The sequence below is a fragment of the Trachemys scripta genome, chromosome 5 (assembly GCF_013100865.1).
Source record: "Trachemys scripta elegans isolate TJP31775 chromosome 5, CAS_Tse_1.0, whole genome shotgun sequence".
In the NCBI taxonomy this organism is placed as follows: domain Eukaryota; kingdom Metazoa; phylum Chordata; order Testudines; family Emydidae; genus Trachemys; species Trachemys scripta.
Genome location: NC_048302.1, coordinates 138,509,038 through 138,529,437, shown reverse-complemented (window position 1 = coordinate 138,529,437; position 20,400 = coordinate 138,509,038). Strand labels below are relative to the sequence as shown.

Sequence of the window (20,400 nt, the reverse complement as noted above, 5' to 3'; positions counted from 1 at the left end):
CAGGTGGTGGCGGGGGGCACTGGCCCTGGGAGTGCTCGCCAAGGGGCGCAGGGAGTCTCCTGGGCTTGGTGTCCAGGCTCGATATGGGAAGTCTGGCTACAAAATGCCGTGGGCTCCCCCGGCCGTTCTGGGCGGGTCAGGAGGCGCTGGCCAGGGTCTCTGCCCAGGGCTAGGAGGGCAGCCTGGCTGGGTGACCTTTCCGGCCTTCGCATCTCTCCCCCTCGGACAAGTTTTGCTGCTGGGAGTCCATGGCCATAACCCCCCTGCCCCCTCCCCCCATAGCAGCTCTCTGCCCCACAGGAACAGGGGAGCTACGTGAGTGCAAATCCACCACCATCCATGGCCTTGCTCTGGATTGTCACCAGCGTAACCAAGCGCCGGTAGGGAAGCCGGGCAAAGCTGGGCCTTTGGGGATTCGTGGCTCGGCGCGGGGCAGAGACGAGCACACGGCCACGCTGGGAAGGCAGCGTCAGGCAGTATATTCTAGGCCCCAGCGCCTAGCGGGTGGATACCGAGGCTAATGTTCGCTTTACATGTGCTTACATTTACACAGTGCATGAAGGTAGCGCCAGGGCTACTGTACAGGCTTCACAGACACACGACGGACAGAGTAAAAAAGTCAGCGTGGGGGAGGCGCCCGCCCGGCAACCAGAGACACATGGAGAAGCCGGGGGCCCAGCCGGCACCAGGGCATTCTCCTTTCCTTATTTACACCATCTGGGCCCCTCGCTGCCGCCCGAAACCCATCCTGCCCCCGTTTATCGGCACTAACTACCGGGGGTGGGGCTGGCGGGATTTAGTACATCTCAAAGCCGGCAGCTCGGGCCCGGCTCCGCGGGGTTAAAACGGAGCCGAAAGGAACAGGCCAACGCCGGGTGGGTTTTTACACAGCGTTTCTCCCAGCGCGGCAGGGCCGTGCGCTCGGCCTCGGGCATTGCCTTTCGCTGGAGCCGGCCTGGGCCTCTCCCGCGTTGTTAATTCCTGCCCCGGGCCAGGGGAAGGGCAGAGGCCGGACCCCAGGCCAAGGACTCCAGTGGGCGTTAGAGGCGGCCCTGGGAGCGCAACCAGCAGCTGGCCTGGGCTCCGGTTCCTCCAGGCCTGGCCGAGCTCCACCCCAAACTACCCGACCCAGCGCAGAGGCCTGGGACTCCAGCATCCGGGGCCGGCTGCCGTGGGGATCGGTGGGTGGGCAGCTCCGCCGCTGGCTGGGAACGTCCCGGGGCTGAGCGTTCAGCCCACAAGCCGAGCTGGGAAGGGAGGCGCGAGGGGCTGGGGCCTGCGCTGCGGTTCTAGGCCCGGGGCTCTGGGCTGTGCTGGGGTCTGGCGCCGGGAGCCCATCCCGCGTGGCCCCTGGCATCCCAGCTCCTGCCCCCGCTCAGGTGACCCTTCCCGAGCTGCGTGGCCAGACAGGAGGGAAACAAAGCGGGCGAGCTGGGAGCGACTCCCCCCGGGTTTGCCCAGCACGTAGGGGACGGGGCACGGCCGGGGGGGGGTTGGAAAAGGCACGAATTGCCCTGAGCCTCTGCCCCCAAACTCCAGCCCGGCCCCTGAGCTGGGCTTTGGGGTTTTGACGTTAAAATAACAAAGTTTGGTTAATGTGGGAATGGTCAGTTCCCACCCCCAGGTCTCTGGGCTTCCCCGGACCCTGGGCGGCTAGTTTGGACGCTGTGGGGCGCAGGACATGTCGGCAGCGCCTGCAGGGGGCTGTCACCCCAGTGCCCCCCGAGCTGGGCCAGGCTCCGGTCAGCCCGTGGCCTGGCCCCTGGTGGTGCCAGCGCTCCAGGGACCCGAATCCGGCCCAGCCTCGGCCCCCTGCCAGCCCCCTTTCCAGACAGGGCCGAAAAGGGGCAGCAGGTCGCCAAGGCTGCAGAGTCGGGCGGAGCTGGGATCAGAACCCGAGAGTCCTGGCCCCAGAACCTGTGCTCAGGCTGCTACCCTCTCTGAGCTCCCGTCTCAAGCCCCAGAGCAGAGCCATGGGGCAGAGCTCCCCAGCAGGGGCCCTTCCCCCCACAGCAGAGCCCCTCATCTCGCCTAGCGCCGCTGGGGGTGTTACCGGGAGCTCTCCACCTGGGGCAGCCTGGGGGAGCCCCCCGAAGGAAGGAGGGCGAGATGCAGTCAGAGTGAGAGACCCCCCACCCCTTTGCACTACCCCGTGGAGGGACCCAGCCTGCGGTCCATGCAGCCAGGCCCCGGGGGGAGCTTGGCAGGAGAACTGCCCCTGGCTAGAGGGTACGGCTTCCCCTCCGGCTGCAGCCTGGCTTCCCCCCGAGCCGCGTCCTTTGGGGGAGGGGGGCTGTGGGCACGAGCCCCCCGCAGCCCCTGGGGGCCCAGTCAATGGTGAGCTTTGGTCCCTGTGCGTGGTCCGCTCCCTCCGGGTCCCGGTCCAGTCCCGGGTCACATGGACGGCACAAGGAGACCCGACATAGCTGCAAGAGAAGGAGATGGTGTTGGCCGGCATCCCTGGCGCGGGGGCCACGGGGTGGGGGGGGGCGCTCGGGTGCCGCATGCAGCCGAGGAGAGCGGGAAGCGCCAGCCCCACCAGCAGGGCGTCGTGCGGGGAGCGAAAAGGGGCTGGGGGGGGGGGCGGTGGCAAAGCCGGGCACCTGGGAACCTCCCACAACAGCGTCCCGCTGCCCTCTCCTGCCCAGGGGGCCTGTAGCTCAGCGCTGCAGATGCCAGCGCATGGAGAGAGGCGGGTAGGAGCGCCAGGATCCCCAGCAGCCATCCTCAGCCTCTCACCCCTTCAGAGCCCTGGGCAGGGCCACGAACCGACGACTCGCTGGGGCCCGGCCCCGCTGCCCGGGAACGTCCTGCCACCTTCCCATCCCAGCGGGCAGGGACGGCCCCAGCCGTCCCAGCCCGGCGTGTCCGGCCCAGCTCAGGGGATGCCCAGGCAGTGCAGGCCGGCAGCCTGGGGCAGTCACAGGCTCTGAGTCTCCCCAGGCCAATGCCCTAGTCACCGGGCCGGGCCCGCTCCCACCAGCGATGGGGAGAGGGTCCCCCCAGCCCAGCTTACAATGCGAAAGCTTCCCGTCCCCACAAGGAGCAGGGGACCCACCCAGAGCCCTGGGGGGCGGCCCCCCACCTCACACAGGGGCAGGGGAGCCAGTGGAGAGACGTACTGTGTCTAGGAATAGGCCAGTCCCTGGAGCGACCGAGCAGGGGGGTGAAACTTGTCGGAGTCTTCAAAAGACTGGTCTGGGCAGCCGAGCACAGCGCAGCAGGGAGGGAAGAAGAGAGGGAAAGTGTCAACGTGGGAGGAAGGGCGAGAGACAACCAAGGGCGGGGAGCTGGAGCCAGTACGGCCACTTTACCCCCCCAGTCCACCAGCCAATCCGCGCCCGGCCCCCAGGAATTACACGCCCCCTGCGTGAGATCCCTGCCCAGCCACAGCGGGGTCTGCTCCGCTCCGCCCCGTCTCTGCAGGGATCCCGCCCAGCCATAGCGGGGTCCGCTCCGCCCCGTCTCTGCAGGGATCCTGCCCGGCCAACCTGGAATCCACTCCGCCTGGACACTGCTGGGATCCCGCCCAGCCATAGCGGGGTTCGCTCCACCCCGTCTCTGGCCAGAGTTAGGCCTCACACCTTGGTCCAGAGAAGGCGCCGGGGCTTGCGAGGAGGTGCCCCAAGGCAGGAGCAGCGGCAACGCCATGTGAGCCGAAGGGAATGCATGCTAGAGCAGGCAGGAGCGGTCCACTGTTAACCTGCGGGACTGGCTGCCGCAGGGCGGGAGAGGGGGAATGACTTCGATGCTTCCAAAAAAAGCACAGGCAAAAAGCAAGGGGGAGAGATGGATCCAGGCCTGGCCTGGCTCCCTGCTTGGCTCCAGGGCTGGGAGCAGAGTGGGAGGGAGAGGAGCTCGGCACATTGGCAGGCGGGGCAGCCCCCCGGTGAATTTCTAGCTGTGCCCACCCATCCAGGGCGTTGGTATCCCAGCCCCCTGTGAGAATCCAGGCCAAGGCCCTGTCGGGCCCCTGCTGCCCACGGATGCAGAGGGGGCGCACGGCGACCCCAGGGTGCAGCTGACTCACCCTGCAGGCTGTTCCCGTTGGTGCTGGTGCAGGTGGGGGTGGGGGAGGTGGGCGGCCGCACCACAGGGGCGAAGGCGCTCTTCTGCTTGACGGCGGAGATCATGTTGACCGGGGAGAAGGAGAAGACGCCGGCGGGGGTGGAGGAGCTGGCGCCAGACGGGAGGGTGATGGAGGAGGCGCCCAGTGGGGGGCTGGAGGGCATGACTGCAGCGGGCAGAGGAGACAGTCAGACAGGCTGGCAGGGGCTTGGGAAGCAGTCGGGTTCAGGACGTGGTCTGGGGGGGCTGGGCAGGGGACTCTGGGGGGTGCCCCCTGCCCCACCCAGCACCAGAAGCTCCAAGGGGAGGACACACCCTGCCCCACCCAATGCTGGGGGTCATGGGGGGCACACCCTGCCCCACCCAGCACAGGATACATGGTGGCGGCATGCGAGGAAGACCCTGAGAGCATGTGCACAACAGGGGCCAGGCAGGGGGCAGGGCTGGGGGCTCCGTGATGCTGTGGGGCAGGGCTGTATCGGGCAAGGGGCCCTGGAGACGTGGGACCCCCCCTAGAAGGGAGCCATTCCAATGGGGTTACAGAACAACCTGGGGGTCCAGTGCCCGTCTGCACTCTCTGGAGGCGGAGCCGGGGGGGTAAGGGGCGCTGGTGGAGTCACCCTTGCCCAGGGAGCCCCCCATGCAGCCCCTATGGACGCACGGCAGGAGGTGCCCCCTGCACAGGGTGGCAGTGCCCGCCTGGGCCCCTCTGCGACTCACTGGCATAGGGGGAGTTGGCGGTGGAGCCGTTGAGGAAGCTGGGGGAGCCAGGCACCCCGAGGCCGGTCATGGCTGCCCCCCCGTAGCCGGTCATGCTGGATGTGATGGTGTTGTAGCCGCTCTGCTGTGGGGTGGAGCTGGGCACGTAGCCCCGCGGCGAGACGCTGCTCGTGTTGCGGGCATAGCCTGCGGGCGACAAGGGGCAGTGTTGGCGGGATGACTGGGGGGGGGGGGCTGCTCCCACCTCCCGCTGACCCTGCTACCTGGTCACAGAGGAGGAAGGAACGCCCCCCCACCTCGGCCAGGTGCATTATGGGAGTGGACTCCCTGGGCAGCACACGGCACCAGACTCCCTGGCCCATCTGAGACCACGCCCAGTCCTCTCCCCTCCCTGACCCGGGTTCACCACAGAGTCAGACCACCCCCTGCACCAGAGCCCCCGCTCCGAGGGCAGCTGGCAGGGCCGGGGGGACACAGCGCAGGACCTACCCGCTCCCCAGGACCGTGCCCTCCGTTCCCGGGGGCTGGCCTCGCTGCGGGCGCCGCTCAGTCTAACAGGCTCCAAGCAGCAGCACAACCGGCCGGTCTGCCCGAATCACCGCGCAGCTCTCGGCCACCCACGGACTCGGCACGGAACCTGCCCCCTCGCTGCCTGGTCTGCCGGCCCCTCCCAGTGTGACACAAACAGCCCTTCGCACAAAGCATCAGCCCCAGGGGCCACGCGCCTCAGCACTGCAGTGCAGCCACCTCTGGGGAGGGCGCGGCTGTTTAACAGCCACTCAGGCGCATTCTCCTCTGCCGGCACGGTGCCCCAGGCTGCCAGACTCCTCTCTCCCCTGGGCGCTTGCATGCCCCAGGAAGCTGATTCGCCTGCTCCACATCTTCGCTTGGAGGGTACCGACCTGCCCCGCCCCCTGCCCTGGCATTCACAGCACTGGGGCCCCGCGGCTTTGGGCTTTGCCGCAGGGGGAGCGCTGCCCCCCCCCCCACACACACACCTTGCTCGGTGCCCGGGCCTGAGTCGCTGATGTTGATGGCCAGCTGGCTCCCGAAGGAGTTGACGCCCATCATGCCCGCGTGGGCGTGGTTCCCGGCCAGCGAGGACAGCTGGCTGGGGGTGCGCGGGACGCTGTACAGGGCCTCGGCGATGTCTGCTGCTCGCTTCAGGATGATGTCCTGCAGAGACAGGGACTGCCCGTTACCCCCGGAGCATCTACCTGGCAAGCCTGGCGTGACCAGGGCAAGGCAGCCAGGCCTGAGGGGCCCACCCCCCACAGCCCGTCAGACCCTTCCTGCTGGCCGGGGGCACGGGTGACCCCGGCTGCCCGGCCAAGGGGGATGGGGGCTGAGGCCTTCCAAACCCGTGGAACCCGGGCGCAGGGAGCTGAGACCCGCGGAGGCTCCTGGGGGTCCGGTCGGCTGGGCTGGAGCAACGTCCGCCCAGGGTCAGGCAGCAGAGGCTGGGCGGGGGCCAGGGGAAGTGGCAGCCCCTGCACGCGGGCGGAGGCAGCTCCCCGAGCTCCTTACTCAATGGCCCTGGAATTCCTGATGTGAAGCAGATGTGGGGCTGGGCCCAGCCAGCTCCACCGCCCCTGCCTTCCCCAATGGGGGGGGGGATGGGGGGCAGGGAACAGAGGGGGCAGGGGAATGGGGGGCACACAGTGAAGGGGGATGGATGGGGCAGTGAATGGGGGGATGGGAGGGCATAGGGGGTGTGGGGGGAGAGGGAGGGGGAGAGAGTGGAGGGGATGGACGGGGCGGTGAAGGGGTGGGAGGGCATGGAGGGGTAGTGGGGGGCAGGGAGCAGAGGAGGATGGATCGGGCAGTGAAGGGGTGGGAGTGGGAGGGCATGGAGGAGGTGTGGGGGGCAGGGAGCTAAGGGGGATGGATGGGGCAGTGAAGGGGTGGGAGGGCATGGAGGGGGCGTGGGGGGAGGGGCAGGGAGTGGAGGGGGATGGATGGGGCGGTGAAGGGGTGGGAGGGCATGGAGGGGGTGGGGGGGGTAGGGGGTGGAGGGGGATGGATGGGGCAGTGAAGGGGTGGGGGTGGGAGAGCATGGAGGGGGTGGGGCTGTGCACGGGGTGTTATCTGACCCAATCTCTGTCTCACGGTGCCAGAGCGTGCCCACCCCCACTCCTGGGGTCTGGGAGGTAGGCGCCGATGCCAGATGGCCCCTCTGGGTCCTAGCTCGCGCTCTGGGCTGAAGCCAGTCGCAGAGTGAGGGGCACTGGGGGGATGGGACACGTCCCTCTGGCAGGAGACTGTCACTGCTCACAGCCTCCCCAGGCACCAGGCTCTGGCCGGGCGGTGGCAGGACCCATGTCCTGTCTCCTGCCTGGGTGCCGGCGCGGGGCTGTCACGCCATCACAGGCTTTGGTCCCCAGGCCACGTCAGGCAGCACAGGCTGGGCAATGCCCAGGAAGGGGGGTCAGATGCCCTGGTGATGGGCAGGCCGACGGGGCATTCTCCCACCCCCTCATCCCAGCCAGTCCAGCTGGGCACCAATCCTGCGGTACCTGGTTATTGTGCGGCATCCCGTACAGGGCCTCCACCAGGTCTGCCGCCCTCTTCAGCAGGACTTCCTGGGGGGAGAAAGGGGGCTCAGAGGGGGCCAGCAGGGGCTCCCCAGGCTGGTAACACTCAGCAGGACAGCTCTCCAGTCACCCCCGCAGCATGCCTGGCGCGTTAATCCACAGCCTCTTCACAGCGCCACCCCCAAAGCCAGATGCTTGGCAGGGCTCTCACCCGCTCACCCCCACCTCCGCAGTGCACGGTGCCCATCACCACTGGGACGGGATGGCCTGGCCATGCCCTGCCTCTGCCCAAATCCACGCGCATGCCCATTCCCACCTCCACAGCCCCACTTGCCTCTGGGCATCTGTGACGAAGTGGGACTGTTCTTAATGTTGCCTCTGAATACTGTGTGGGTGCCTCAGTTTCCCCTATGCATTTCTTAAGTCTCTAGGTGGTGGGGAAAGGCCAGTGTGCATAAATCACTGACACTCTGTCTCCCTGGCAACAAATGGCCGGGGCCCTTCCCCTCCTGCAAGGAAATAGCTAAAGGTGAACAAAGAGATCAGGTGACCTCCTGGCCCAGGAAAGAGACAAAGCCCAGAGGAGGAGGGGCTGGAAGGGGCTGGAGAGTTGGAGCTACCTGGGGACTAGGAGTGAGGGCAGACGGGGGTGTCTGGCTCTCTGAACCCCAGAATGGACCCGGCCGAGGGGTCCCGTTCTCTGGACCTACAAGCTCTGTTTTAGACCATGTTCCTGTCATCTAATAAACCTCTGTGTTACTGGCTGGCTGAGAGTCACGTCTGAGTGTGAAGTGGGGGTGCAGGACCCTCTGGCTGCCCCCGGACCCCGCCGGGGCGGACTCGCTGTGGGAAGCGCACGGAGGGGCATATGCTGAATGCTCCCAGGAGACACCCAGGAGGTGAAGCCGTGTGAGCTGCTTGCCCTGAAGACAGTCTGCTCCGAGGGAGAGGAGGCTCCCCAGAGTCCTGACTGGCTTTGTGGGGAGCAGTCCCAGCGCATCGCCCAGGGACTCCGTGACAGGGGGCACCCCACTCTGACACTGCAGAGCAGGTGCCAGCTCCTGCCAAGGTCCCCGTGTCTCAGCTGAACAGTGACCAATTCCCGGCTGGAACCAGCCTGGCTGCCCTGGGTGCTCGTGTTGTGAAAAGGGCACGAGGGGGAGGAGAATGTGTTTGGTGTTTTAGGGAATGTTTGTGAGCTCCTGCCTGCATTAAACTCACTGATCCCAGCTGTATCCCAGGTAGTCCCGTGTGAGCATTTGTACTGCGAGTGTGTAACTCACCAGCCGGGAGAGGGACAGGACTGTGGGAAGTGCTGGTCTCCAACAGGTGCCGTGTCCTGCCCAACACGAGTCGTACAAGTGGATGCCTCCAGTTGGCTGAGTTTGCAGCTCAGAGCACGTGGGGAAAGGGGGATAAAACCCCCTAACAAGAGGGAATTGTATCTCTATGCGGCTTGGACTTTGGGGGCAAGAGACCAGAGCGCCCAAGGGGATGTCTGCTGGACGTCCGTGGTCAGGCTGTTACGGGGCCTGAGGAGTTTGCACTTGGTAATTGGTTGGTGAAATCGGAGCACAGATCTCCCAACCAATGTGGGGCTTGTGCCCTGGTTCCTGGCACCCTGCCCTGAGATTGGTTCTCACGCTTCTGAGCCCCGGCAGGGCAGCCTGACGCGACCCCCAACATCCAGGTGTCACACATGCTCCTGAACGTGCCCCAGGGTTCATAGAGTATCAGGGTTGGAAGGGACCTCAGGAGGTATCTAGTCCAACCCCCTGCTCAAAACAGGGCCAATTCCCAACTAAATCATCCCAGCCAGGGCTTTGAGGTTCCCCTATTCTACGCCGTCTTTCCCCTCCTTACGGCTATTTCTCTCTGCCACTCCTGCCGTGTGACGCTCCAGCAGGGCAGCCTCCAATGGGCCCCAATGGGGAGAGGTCTGGTCGGACCTTACATCTTCTGTGTGACAGAGAAGTGGCTTTCCGGCTCCAGCGATGGCACAGCGCCCCCGCTCCATGCCAGCCTAGCTCTGCGCAGTGCGGGTCAGGTTTTCACAGCCTGCACCTGCACTGCGCCAAGCCCAGTGTTAGCAGCATCAGGGCATGAATCAAAGGGTTTGCTGAGATCAGGGCCGGCTGAAACTGGCTCTTTAGACAAAACCTTTCTCCCAGGCCTGGGTTCAGGCCTCCTGCTCCAGTTCCCCTTTGTTGTAGGGTCTGTTCTGGGGTCACAATGTCACTAAACCCCTTTACAAACCTCCGGTGATAGCTGGCCAGACCTGCTGCTTGGTTTGTGGGGCAGGCCAGCTCCGCATGGCTTCCCACCTTCAAAGGATCGGGGTGAACCAACCCACTGCCCATCCTGCGTCCTAGGCAAGGTACCTCTGTGGGCCCCAGCTTGCATTGAGACACCTTGCCAGTGAGGCTGGCTTCTTTACCCCTCTGCAATACAGTTCCCCCATGGCTCAGGTGGTCTAAGAACAGCTAAGCCGTCTGCAGGGGCCCTGGAGAAGGTCTGTGATCCCCGCAGGACAGTCTACCCCCCCTCCCCGTATTAATGAACCTCCACCCCCGAGAGACCAGATTCCACTGGGAAAACTGACCTTTCCTGGCCACAGCATTCAAGGGAATTTGCCAATAGCCATGAGTCAAATCCAGAGTGCTTATGAACTGCGCACGCATTAGCAGGGCCTCTCTGCGGTGTGGGGTAAGGGCCAGGCCAGCCTTTACCCTTCTAAAACCCATCTCCTGGTTTTATCCCTGTGAGGTACCATCCCGACAGGAGATGCCCAGGGGCTTCATGCTCCACCTCGTCCTGAATCTGTCGGATTTCTCCGATGGCCCGGCACGCTCCTCGAGGGGCAGCGGGGGCCCTGCAGTGTCAGTGGCATGCGCTGTTCTGTTAGTTAAACCTGGCCGCTTGGAAAATACCTGCCAGCAATGTCTCCTGCTTTTGGGGTGGGCTCAAACCCTGCCACATCTCTGTGCTCTCCAGAGGCATCTCTCCCTTACCCTCCCTGATCAAATCTATTCACGGGGCAGGAAATGTTCCCACGTTCCCCTCATTGCCCTTTCGGGGTATGCTCTCCATCTGCTAACATGTCCCGTTTGCATGGCCACGGGGCTCCCCTACATCCCCTGCCCGCATTCACGCTCTCCGGCGCCCCCAAAGTGCCTCCAACAATCCTGCATCTTGTCCTTCCTCACTGGAATCAGCGCTGGCCCCATGGCGTCACCTGTGCCCAAGGACACCTCTCCAGCCTGCCCGCCAGCCCGAGCATCCTTCAAGGTTCTGACGCACGGGGCCATCACAGCCTTTACATTCGCTATCACACTCCCCTGCTGTCCTGTCTCCTCTGTACCACCCTCCCAAGACCGGGGTCCCCACACCTGTCTCCCCAAAGGAGATTGAAAGAGGCAAACCCCATAGACTCTTGCGTAATGGGAGCAAGGGCTAAAGGTGATCATGAGAAACTGTTTGATCTGGTGGCCAAGGAGCCATTGTTGGGGTAGTTACGGAGGAGGTGAAGGCAGCCGTGTGCGACAAAAAACATCCACAGTTTTAGAGGCTGCAGAAGTTGTTGATGAATATAGAATCCTAGAATCGTAGGACTAGAAGGAACCTCGAGAGGTCACCTACTCCAGTCCCCTGCACTCAGGACAGGACTAATTATCTAGACCATCCCTGACAGGTGTTTGTCCAACCTGCTCTTAGAAATCACCAATGACGGAGATTCCACAACCTCCCTAGGCAATTTATTCCAGTGCTTAACCACCCTGACAGTTAGGAAGTTTTTCCTGATGCCCAACCTAAACCTCCCTTGCTGCAATTTAAGCCCATTGCTTCTTGTCCTATCTTCCAAGGTTAATGAGAACAATGTTTCTCCCTCCTCCTTGTAATGCTTTATGTACTTGAAAACAGTTATCATGTCCCCTCTCAGTCTTCTCTTCTCCAGACTAAACAAACCCAATTTTTTAAATCTTCCCTCCTAGCTCATGTTTTCTAGACCTTTCATCATTTGTGTTGCTCTTCTCTGGACTCGCCGATTTGTCCACATCCTTCCTGAAATGCGGTGCCCAGAACTGGACACAATACTCCAGCTGAGGCCGTATCAGCGCAGAGCAGAGCGGAAGAACGACTTCTTGTGTCCCGCTAATACATCCCAGAATGATATTTTTCATGATCACCATCGGCCCCTGCCCCCATTATCCACTGTCTCATAAAATCACCCATTGTGTGCACATATTCAGGTGAGTGACCCTGTCAAACACTCCGATGTTTCGATACGTCACTGAAGAGGGCTCAGGGGTGAGCTCCAATCTTTCCAACACATTTTCTTTACAAATCTTGTCCACCTCAGCATCGCCCTGCTCCAGATCGTTACAAGCTTGTCTGGCTTTTCCAGATGATCTGGTTAAGAGGACAGGCATGTGCTTGTCCTCTGGGACACTGCGCGCCCCACACAGTCTCTCTTCTGTGCAGTCGGGCAGAGCTTCTCCCACTCCCCGGTGCTGGGTGTGTGCGTGTGATCACTGGTTAGAGAAACTCCGTTCACTGCTCCAGTCCTTTGGGCTGCACTGCTGGAGCTCCCGTCTGCCTCTGGTGGGGTCTGCCACTGTCTGGGCTGCTTCGGTCTCCCTGACCCGCAGTTCCCCCATCAGTCTCTGGTGCTCATGTTCTTCCTGGGCTCTTGGGGGTTGCAGTCGGGCCAGTTCCCCTGTGGGGGGCTCCTCGGTCGCATCTGGGGCTGGAGGGTCCTTGGGCTTCACCACCTCTTCTTCCCCGGGGGCCTGGTCCAAGCTCTCAGCGCCTGATCTGGGGTTTTCCTGTTATGGGACATTCCCCTCTGCAAACGGATCTGTTCCAGGTCTTTCCCCGCCGTGAGTCGCTCATTGTGTCTATTCTGTGACTGGGCAATTCTCAATACCAAGTTTACACTTTGAACAGCGCTGGGGTCCTGCTCTGTAAACGTCACTCATCTGGGGGATGTGACGCCTGCCACAGCTACGCGGGGGTCAGGCGGCCCTACAGGGTTCCAGAGCGTGAGAACCAACCTCAGGGCAGGCTGCCAGGAGCCAGGGCACAGAGCCCACACGGGCTGTGAGTTCTGTACTTCGATTTCACCAACTAATCATCAAGGGCAAACTCCTCAGGCACCATAACAGCTTCAACACGGAGTCACAGCCAGTCCCTTGGGTGCTCCGATCTCTGGTCCCTCTCACCAAGCAACACAGCACTATTCAGCTTACTTCCCATCCCAAAGGACCAGTCACTTACCCCAGGTCAGCTGCACCTTAGATCTTACACAGAGACACAATAAACTATCTAACGATTAACTAGGAAAAGGAAATGAGAATTATTTACAAGGTTAAAGCAGGTAAACACACACACACACAAGTGCCAATCTTAAGCTTCGAAAGGTAACACAATCTTCTATAATAAACAAGCTCTTTATGTCCTTTAGGGCTAACCTGGGCTAAGCACTGGGGATCTTTTGCTTATGCTGAGAAACCTCGACCCCCAGAGTCCAAGCATCATAAAGATCCCGTTCCTTCTTGCTAGGGGTTTCTATTCCTCCCCCCCACCCCATGTGCTCTGAGCTGCAAACTCAGCTGATGGGAGAAATCCACATCTTCACGGGGGGGGGGAGGAGGGCAGAACAACCAATGTCTTTTGTCCTGGTTAATGTCCCACAATAGTCCATCTGGTGTTGCCGGCCCTTCCCTGTGGGCCAGGACGTAACACCTGTTGGAAACCAGCACTTCACACCAGTTACTGTCTCTCTCCTCTCTGGTGAGTTACAATGTCAGACAGGCTCACAACACAACCGCTCAAATAGCACCTTACAGTACGGGCCACAGATGCAGGACGTGAGATTAACGCAGGCAGCAACTCACAAGAGTTCAGTAAAGTCTAAACACCCAAAACATTCTTATCACCCATATCCTATTTTACCAGCACTAACGGGGGCAGGCGGATCCCCGCTACATATTTGTCAGCATTCAGTTGAGACATGGGGACCTTGGCATGAGCTGGCAGCGGGTCTGCCTGTGTCGCACCCACTCCATGCACCTCCCGGACCCGCAGCGCAGTGCCCAGAGCGTTAGCGTGCCCCCCAAGAGCCCATCAACAACCTCACCCCAAAACCCGACACTAGCTTCTTGTCCCCCTGCTCCTTCTGGCATGGGGAGCTCTCCATGGATCCAAGACGCCCTGTTTGCCCTGGGCGCTGGCTTGTGGCTGGGGCTCAGGGATTGGGGTGTGGGCTGGACGTGGGGTGGGGGCTTGCGGCTCCTGGAGGGGACTCTCACTCCTCGAGGCTGCGTTCGCCTGGCAGAGTTGAAGAAGGGGCTGTTCCCCCAGGGAGGGGGGTGTCCGGGTTACAGCTGGGGCTGCCTGCCCCTTGTTCCCTGCCTGCGCCCCAGCCCGCTGGGACGTTGCGCTGCCCCACTAGGGCGAGGGCGGAGTGAGCCCCTGGGAGCCATTGGCGTACCCTGGATTGCAGCTGTGCCCTGTCTCCTGGGCTCGGCTCCCCATCTCTGGGGGTGGGGCTAAGGCACTGGCCATGCCCAGGAGCCCTGAGTAAGGGGAGGGGTCCCAGGATGGGGGGGCCCAAGGAGCATCCCTGGTTGGAGCAATACACACCCCGAGAAGGAGGAGAACCAGCTGGCCCCACTGCAGGGAACCTGGCAACCACCCGCCAGAGACACGGGGCTCCCGGTGCCAGGGGGCCCATCAGGGCATGGCCAGGAGCCCGGCTGCCCATAGACTGGCGGAGCCCTGTGACCGTGCCCCGCTTGGGTAGGTGAGTGCAAGCGGGCACAGCGGCGCTCTACACCCAGCAGGGGCCTAGCCAGGCGGGTCAGAGGCAGGGCTGTGCCCAGGGTGCCCCCAGCAAGGAGGTGTGTGGGGAGACAACGACAAGCCACGGGTGAGCGGCCCTCCCCTGCTACCTCCAGAGGCTCTGGCGCACAGCGAGCCAGGGGAGAGTGCCCCCTACTGAGCCCCCCCTCCCCACTCCCTGCAGCACTGCGCCCCCTAGCACCATGCTGGGCACTGGGGAGAGCGCCCCCTACTGAGTCCCTCCCCCCTCCCCACAGCACTGTGCCCCCTAGCACCATGCTGGGCACTGGGGAGAGCGCCCCCTACTGAGTCCCTCCCCGCTCCCTGCAGCACAGCGCCCCCTAGCACCATGCTGGGCACTGGGGGAGCGCCCCCTACTGAGCCCCTCCCTGCAGCACAGCGCCCCCTAGTGCTGTACTGGGGCACCGGGGCCAGCCCTGGTTGATTCGCCGTGGCTGGATCAGGACCCCTTGCCGCCTTTGGGCGAGCGCAGGTTTTCGTGAGAGGACGTTAGCAGAACCCCGAAGCGCCTGCAGACACTGAAGTGAGGAAATGCCGGCCAAGGCCCCCACTCTGGGCGGCTCCTTCCAACGGGCTGTGCGCCCTGTCATCAGCCCGCCAGCCAGCCATCACGGGCCAATCACAGCGCCCGCACGGTGACTGCCCGAGGCGCGGCTTTCCCGAGCGGCCCCGGGAGACTCCGGCTGGCTCCAGGGGCGGGGATCAGGCCCTCGGACTGCCAGCTCCTCGGGCAGGGACCAGCGCTTCATGTCTGGGCCGTGCCCGGCGCAGGGGGGCCTGTGGCCCGGGGAGCCGTAGATTCATAAATGCCAGGGCCAGAAGGGCCCACTGTGCTGACCTAGTCTGACCCCCGGGAGAACAGGCCAGAGACCCGCACCCGCCCGCACCGCAATTCCTTTGGCCCGAGGCATCACCCCGCCAGGGTGTTGAAAGCACTGAAGAAATAAGGCCCAAGAGGGGGCGATCCCTGGCTACACCCCCAAGTCAAACCGGTTTAATTTAAATCAGGTTCAGACTAGTTCAGTGAGAGTGGTGCAGAGCCAGTGTGGGGACACTCCTCCCCTACGCCAGGGCAATCGGTACAGGCCATGTTCCCTCTGGAGTCCGAGCGTCCACATGGCCCGGGGGCCACGGCACCACTTCCGGCTCAGCCCTGCAGCCCTGTCTGCACCGCGCGGTAGCCCGGCGGGCGGGGCGGAGCTGGCGGTGTAGCAGCCGGTCCTGAGGAGCGCCAGGCATGGACACTTGTACTCGATCCCGGGGGGACAAGCCCCGTGTCAGGTGCAGCGCAGACCCGTGGGTCCCTCGGGCCCAGAGTGGGCAGCCGGACGCACCCGGGCTCCCCAGTCCCAGGGCCGCAAGGGGGGTGACAGGAGGGGTGATGTGAGGGACGGGCAGGGCGGGGCACTGGGGGCGCTCTCTGGAGCCGGGGGAGGTGGGGGGGGACGGAGATCAGGAGAGGGCACATCCGGCGCGATTTTACCCCCAGGGGTCAACCATAAAGCCACAGCTGGAGGTATGGGGGCCCTTTTCTCCTCTCTCCAGTCCCTGCCCCCCCTCGCCTGCCGTCACCCCCACCCCACAGGCCTCTGCCAACGCAGACACCGGACAGCAACCTGACCCTGGGCCGTGGCATAACTGGAGTCAGCCACTAGAGGGTGCACCCTCCCCTGGATACACCACACACCCCAATACACAACACACACACGCACTGGTACACGACACACACACTCACATCCCGATACACAACACACGTGCCCCGATACACACCCACCCACCCGATATACAGCACCCACACCCCAATACACAACACAACACACTTACCCCCGATACACACAACACACCCACCCACACTGATACACAACACACACACTCACATCCCGATACACAACACACTCACACATCCCCCCAAAATCCCTGATATACAACACACACACACACACACTGGTACACAACACACACACTCACATCCCGATACACAACACATGTGCCCCGATATACAACACCCCCCCAATACGCAGCACCCTCGATACACCCCTCCCCTGATACACAACACACCCACTCACATTGGTACACAACACACACACTCACATCCCGATACACAACACAAACACACCCACTCGCATCACGATACACAACACACTCACACATCCCCCACATCCCGGATATGCAACACCCACACCCCAATACACAGTACACCCTCAGATACACACCACACACACCGATATACAACACACCCTCCCCAATACACAGACACCCCCCCCCCGATATACAATACACACATTCACCCAGAGATACACAACACACACTCACCCACACTGGTATACAATATACACACACACACATCCCCCGATATACAACACACACAGCACCCCCGATACACTCCCTCAATACACAATGCACACACACACACAGATACACCTCCCAGCCCCAGGGGAAGCCGGTGTGTGGAGGGAAAGGCACTGAGAAGGAGTCTGCCAGGCCTTGGCCCCCTGCCTGGCTCCCAGCTGTTTGCCCAGGGCCCCCCGGCCTGTGGCAATGGCGTGCGTGGGGGCGAGGCGGGCAGCGCCCGTCCGTCCAGCCCCCCGCCACTGAGATCCGCAGTATTGACTTGTTGTCAGGCTACGCAGGGGCAATCGCAGCCACGCGCTCGCCGGCCGTCTGTAACCTCGGTCCGATCAATGCCGCCATGGAGAAGGCCCGGCTGCAGCCCGCGCCCGCCGCCCGCTCACTCAGGCTGATCACCAGCGCGGGCGGCACTGACCCTGGGATTGCTGGGGTGCGGGCAGGTGGCGAGTGGGCTGTGACTGCCCTTCCCCGGGCACACTGGGCCCCCGGCCTGGGCTGGCTACACCGGGGCCTAATGCAGCCAACCCCTCCGCGCCCACCACGTGTCTCAGCTATGGGCACGGGCTGGGGGCAGCAAACCTCCCAGCCATGGGGGGGGGTCTCATCTGGCCCGCAGCACGGACACAGTGCCCTTCGAACAGCAGCCCCCGCCAGTGCTAAGCCGGGACCCGGGGAGGGGTGGGTGGTCCTGGTACAGCCCTGGACGCCTGGACACCCCATCAGCACCCTCCCCCATGCCCCACACGCGCACGCCTGTCACAGATGGGGGGAGAAACTGGGGAGCAGTGCAGGCCTGGGAGAGAAGTCCTGGCTCTCACCCACTAGACCCCACTCCCTTCCCAAAGCCAGGAATGGAACCCAGGAGTCCTGAGGCCCACCCCCTGCTCTGCCCAGCGGACCCCGCCTCTATCTGACAAAGGATGCCGTGCTGTTCCCCCACTCCTGGCAGAGGACTCGGGTTCTAATCCTGCGTCTGGGCCCTGGGGCAGGTGGTTCCCCCTTGCGGCCCCCATGTGTATGCTGGGACGGGGGGGTCCCTGCCCCCATCCCCGCAGGGGCAGCAGCGAGCGCAGCGCAGCGTGGGCGGCTGGGCCCTGTCACCACATGATGAATGGCTCCAATTTGTCAGCAGCTTCGGCCTGTCACTTCTCATCAGGCGGCCCTGGCCCAGCTTGGAGCCATTAGTGTCACTGCGCGGGCGGGGGGTGGGGGGAACACAGGCCCGTCTGGGCCCGGCTCTCTGCAGCGCCCCAAAGCCCCCACCTCTCACGCAGCCCAACACTGGCTGTGCCCCCATCCCAGCTGCCTGGCCTGGCACCAGCAAACTGCTGTCCCCGTCCGGGGCAAGGGGCGCCAAGGGGGGCACAGGGAAGGAGGGGTGCCAGAGGCACCCGCTCTCTCAGGGGTGCGGTGTGCCAGGCCTGTAGTCCCCAGCCAGCCCGACAGCGCCCCCTGGGCCGGTCGGTCAGGCTGTGCTCTCCCGGGCAGCGCTGGGGTGTCTGTATGTTGGGAAAGCACTTTGGGAAACAAAACCCAGATTCCCATTGGGTTTACCTTGGGTAAGCGCTCGGGGTCTCCGGGGTGCCGGGGGATCATCTTCTGCAGCCGCTGGAACCCATAGTCAATGGTTGGCTCGTTCAGTGCTGGGGAGGGAGGGAGACAGTGAGGGTCAGTGCCATGGGCCGGGGCTCCCTCTAAACCCCACCTGCCTGAGAGGAGGGGCTGGCGCTGTCCTCGTGGGGGAAACTGAGGCATGGCACAGGGGGCTGACCTACCCATGGGCACAGAGCCAGGCCACAGAACCCAGGAGTCCTGGGGTGACAAAGTGGGAATGTTTTGTAATGATTCTATGACCCCGGTGTGTGCCTCAGTTTCCCCCCAGCCTTGCCTGGCTCCCAGAGGGAGGAAAGGACGACATTCGCTCTCAGGGCGGCGTGCGTGTCGCTGAGCTGTCGGGCTAAAGAGCGGCCGAGTCTGACCCAAAGCCACAAGGACCCGAGATGACGATGGACAATCCCCGAGGCCAGAACGCTGACCCCAGTGGCCCTGGGACTGCGATCTGGGAGGGGACCGGCAGGGATAAGGGGCCGGCTCTTGGCACAGGCCAGAGAGAGCCAGAGCCAGAGGTGAACCCGCTGCCCCCGACTGGTGCTTTGCTGGGGGCAGGACAGACAGACGGTGCTTTCACCCCTACGTCTCAGGGCTGCGTCCAGGTGCCCGACAAACCGGGCTCGGTCTGCGAATGCAGCCGGGTGTCACTGCATAACCCTGGGGGTGCACTGCTCTGTGCAGGGGGCGAGGCTCTCCCGGGGGCTGGCCCCATGCCACTCGCTGGGCACAGCTCCCTGCGGGAAACGGGGCTGGAGCCCGGAGGCTCCATCTAGGAAGTGGGGCCCAGGTGAGGAAGAGTGGGACCCAGTGGGGGCCTGGCATACTGAGGGGGGCTCCCCGGGACTGTTTAAAAGGTGGGGCGTTGCCCCGATCCCATGGGTCCGTGACCCCTGGGCCCAGCCACATGCTCCGCTCCCGCCTCCTCGCGTTCATGACATGGAGTCTATCCAGGGGCCAGGATGTCCCTGCCTCTCCCCAACCCCCGCAGCTGCATGGCCAGAGACCCAGGGCCCAGGGCTGGACAACGGGACAGACAGACAGACAGCGGGCGGCTGGGTGCGGAGGTGAGAGGATAGGCACTGCAGGCTGGCAGCAGGAGCCCCTGGCCACTCCGGGTGGGACGGGCTGGTTCCCGGGGAAGGCTTGGGGACGGGCAGGCTTGCCCCGGCCCCACAGCAATGGCCCAGACAGGCCGTCTCCCCCCCCGTCGCCCCACGCTCTGAGCTGTGGGCGCCCGCCAGCGGCTCCACCCCGCAGCGGGGAGCATGGCACCGGGCCAGCCAGGGCCCAAACCGCCTGACGGGGGAGCCACCGCTCAGCAGCCAGGGCTCCCCCAGAGCACATGCCAGCAGGGGGCAGATGGGGATGGAGGGAGAATCACTGACACACACACACGGTGTGACATACACACACTGCCTCACACACAGCATCACGCACAGGGTCTCACACACATGCAGTATTACTAGGATGAGCAGATGTCCCGATTTTATAGTGACAGTCCCTATATTCAGGGCTTTATCTTCTATAGGCTCTTATTACCCCCCACCCCGTCCCGATTTTTCACACTTGCTGTCTGGTCACCCTAGGTATTACACACACGGTGTCATGTCACACACGCAGGGTCTCAGACACGGTGCTACACACACAGGTCTAACACACACACGGTGTCACACACACGGAGCTACACACACAAGTCTAACACACACGCGGTGTCACACACATGGTGCCATGTCACACACACAGGGTTTCACACAGACGAGGTGTCACACACAGCAATGCCCCTCCCAGGAACACACATGTATTGATTCCCCGCCCTACACACACACACACCATCTCAATCTTTCATGGCTGGGCAAAGCCAGAGATGCTGGAAATTGGGACCTGGCCAGCGGAGCAGGGGCCAAATCAATCACCAACTCCCCCCCTCACCCCCAGCGCCTCAGCCGGGTCGACACACACAGAACAGGCCTGATCTGGAAAGGGAGGCTGAGCGCCGGGCACCCCCTTTCCCCCCCGCCCCCCGGTCAGCAGGCAGGGGGAGTGGGAGGGGGAGTCAGGGAGCCCAGACTAGTGCCCTACGAAAGGGAGCAACCCGGAGCATCGGCTCTCTGCCCTCCTGTCTCTCCCCATCTGTCCCCCGCCTGCATCTACCCCCCACCGACCCTCCAACCCTCCCTCCATCCATCTACCCCCCACCTACCCGTCCCCTGCCTGCACCTCCCCGCCACCGACCCTCCGACCCTCTCTCCATCCA

The 20,400-nt window shown here is 63.4% G+C and overlaps 1 protein-coding gene across 1 annotated transcript in view; it reads right to left on the bottom strand.

Moving 5' to 3' along the window:
• Window positions 1-455: 455 nt before the first annotated feature.
• EBF4 (EBF family member 4) overlaps window positions 456-20,400 on the bottom strand; it is a gene marked incomplete in the record, with an annotated part of 82,070 nt that continues 62,125 nt past the window's right edge. Inside the window, 7 exon segments of the mRNA XM_034772381.1 lie at window positions 456-2,426; window positions 3,123-3,198; window positions 4,031-4,234; window positions 4,789-4,974; window positions 5,787-5,964; window positions 7,305-7,370; window positions 18,090-18,152. Of these exon segments, the coding sequence (XP_034628272.1) occupies window positions 3,128-3,198; window positions 4,031-4,234; window positions 4,789-4,974; window positions 5,787-5,964; window positions 7,305-7,370; window positions 18,090-18,152 (768 nt within the window).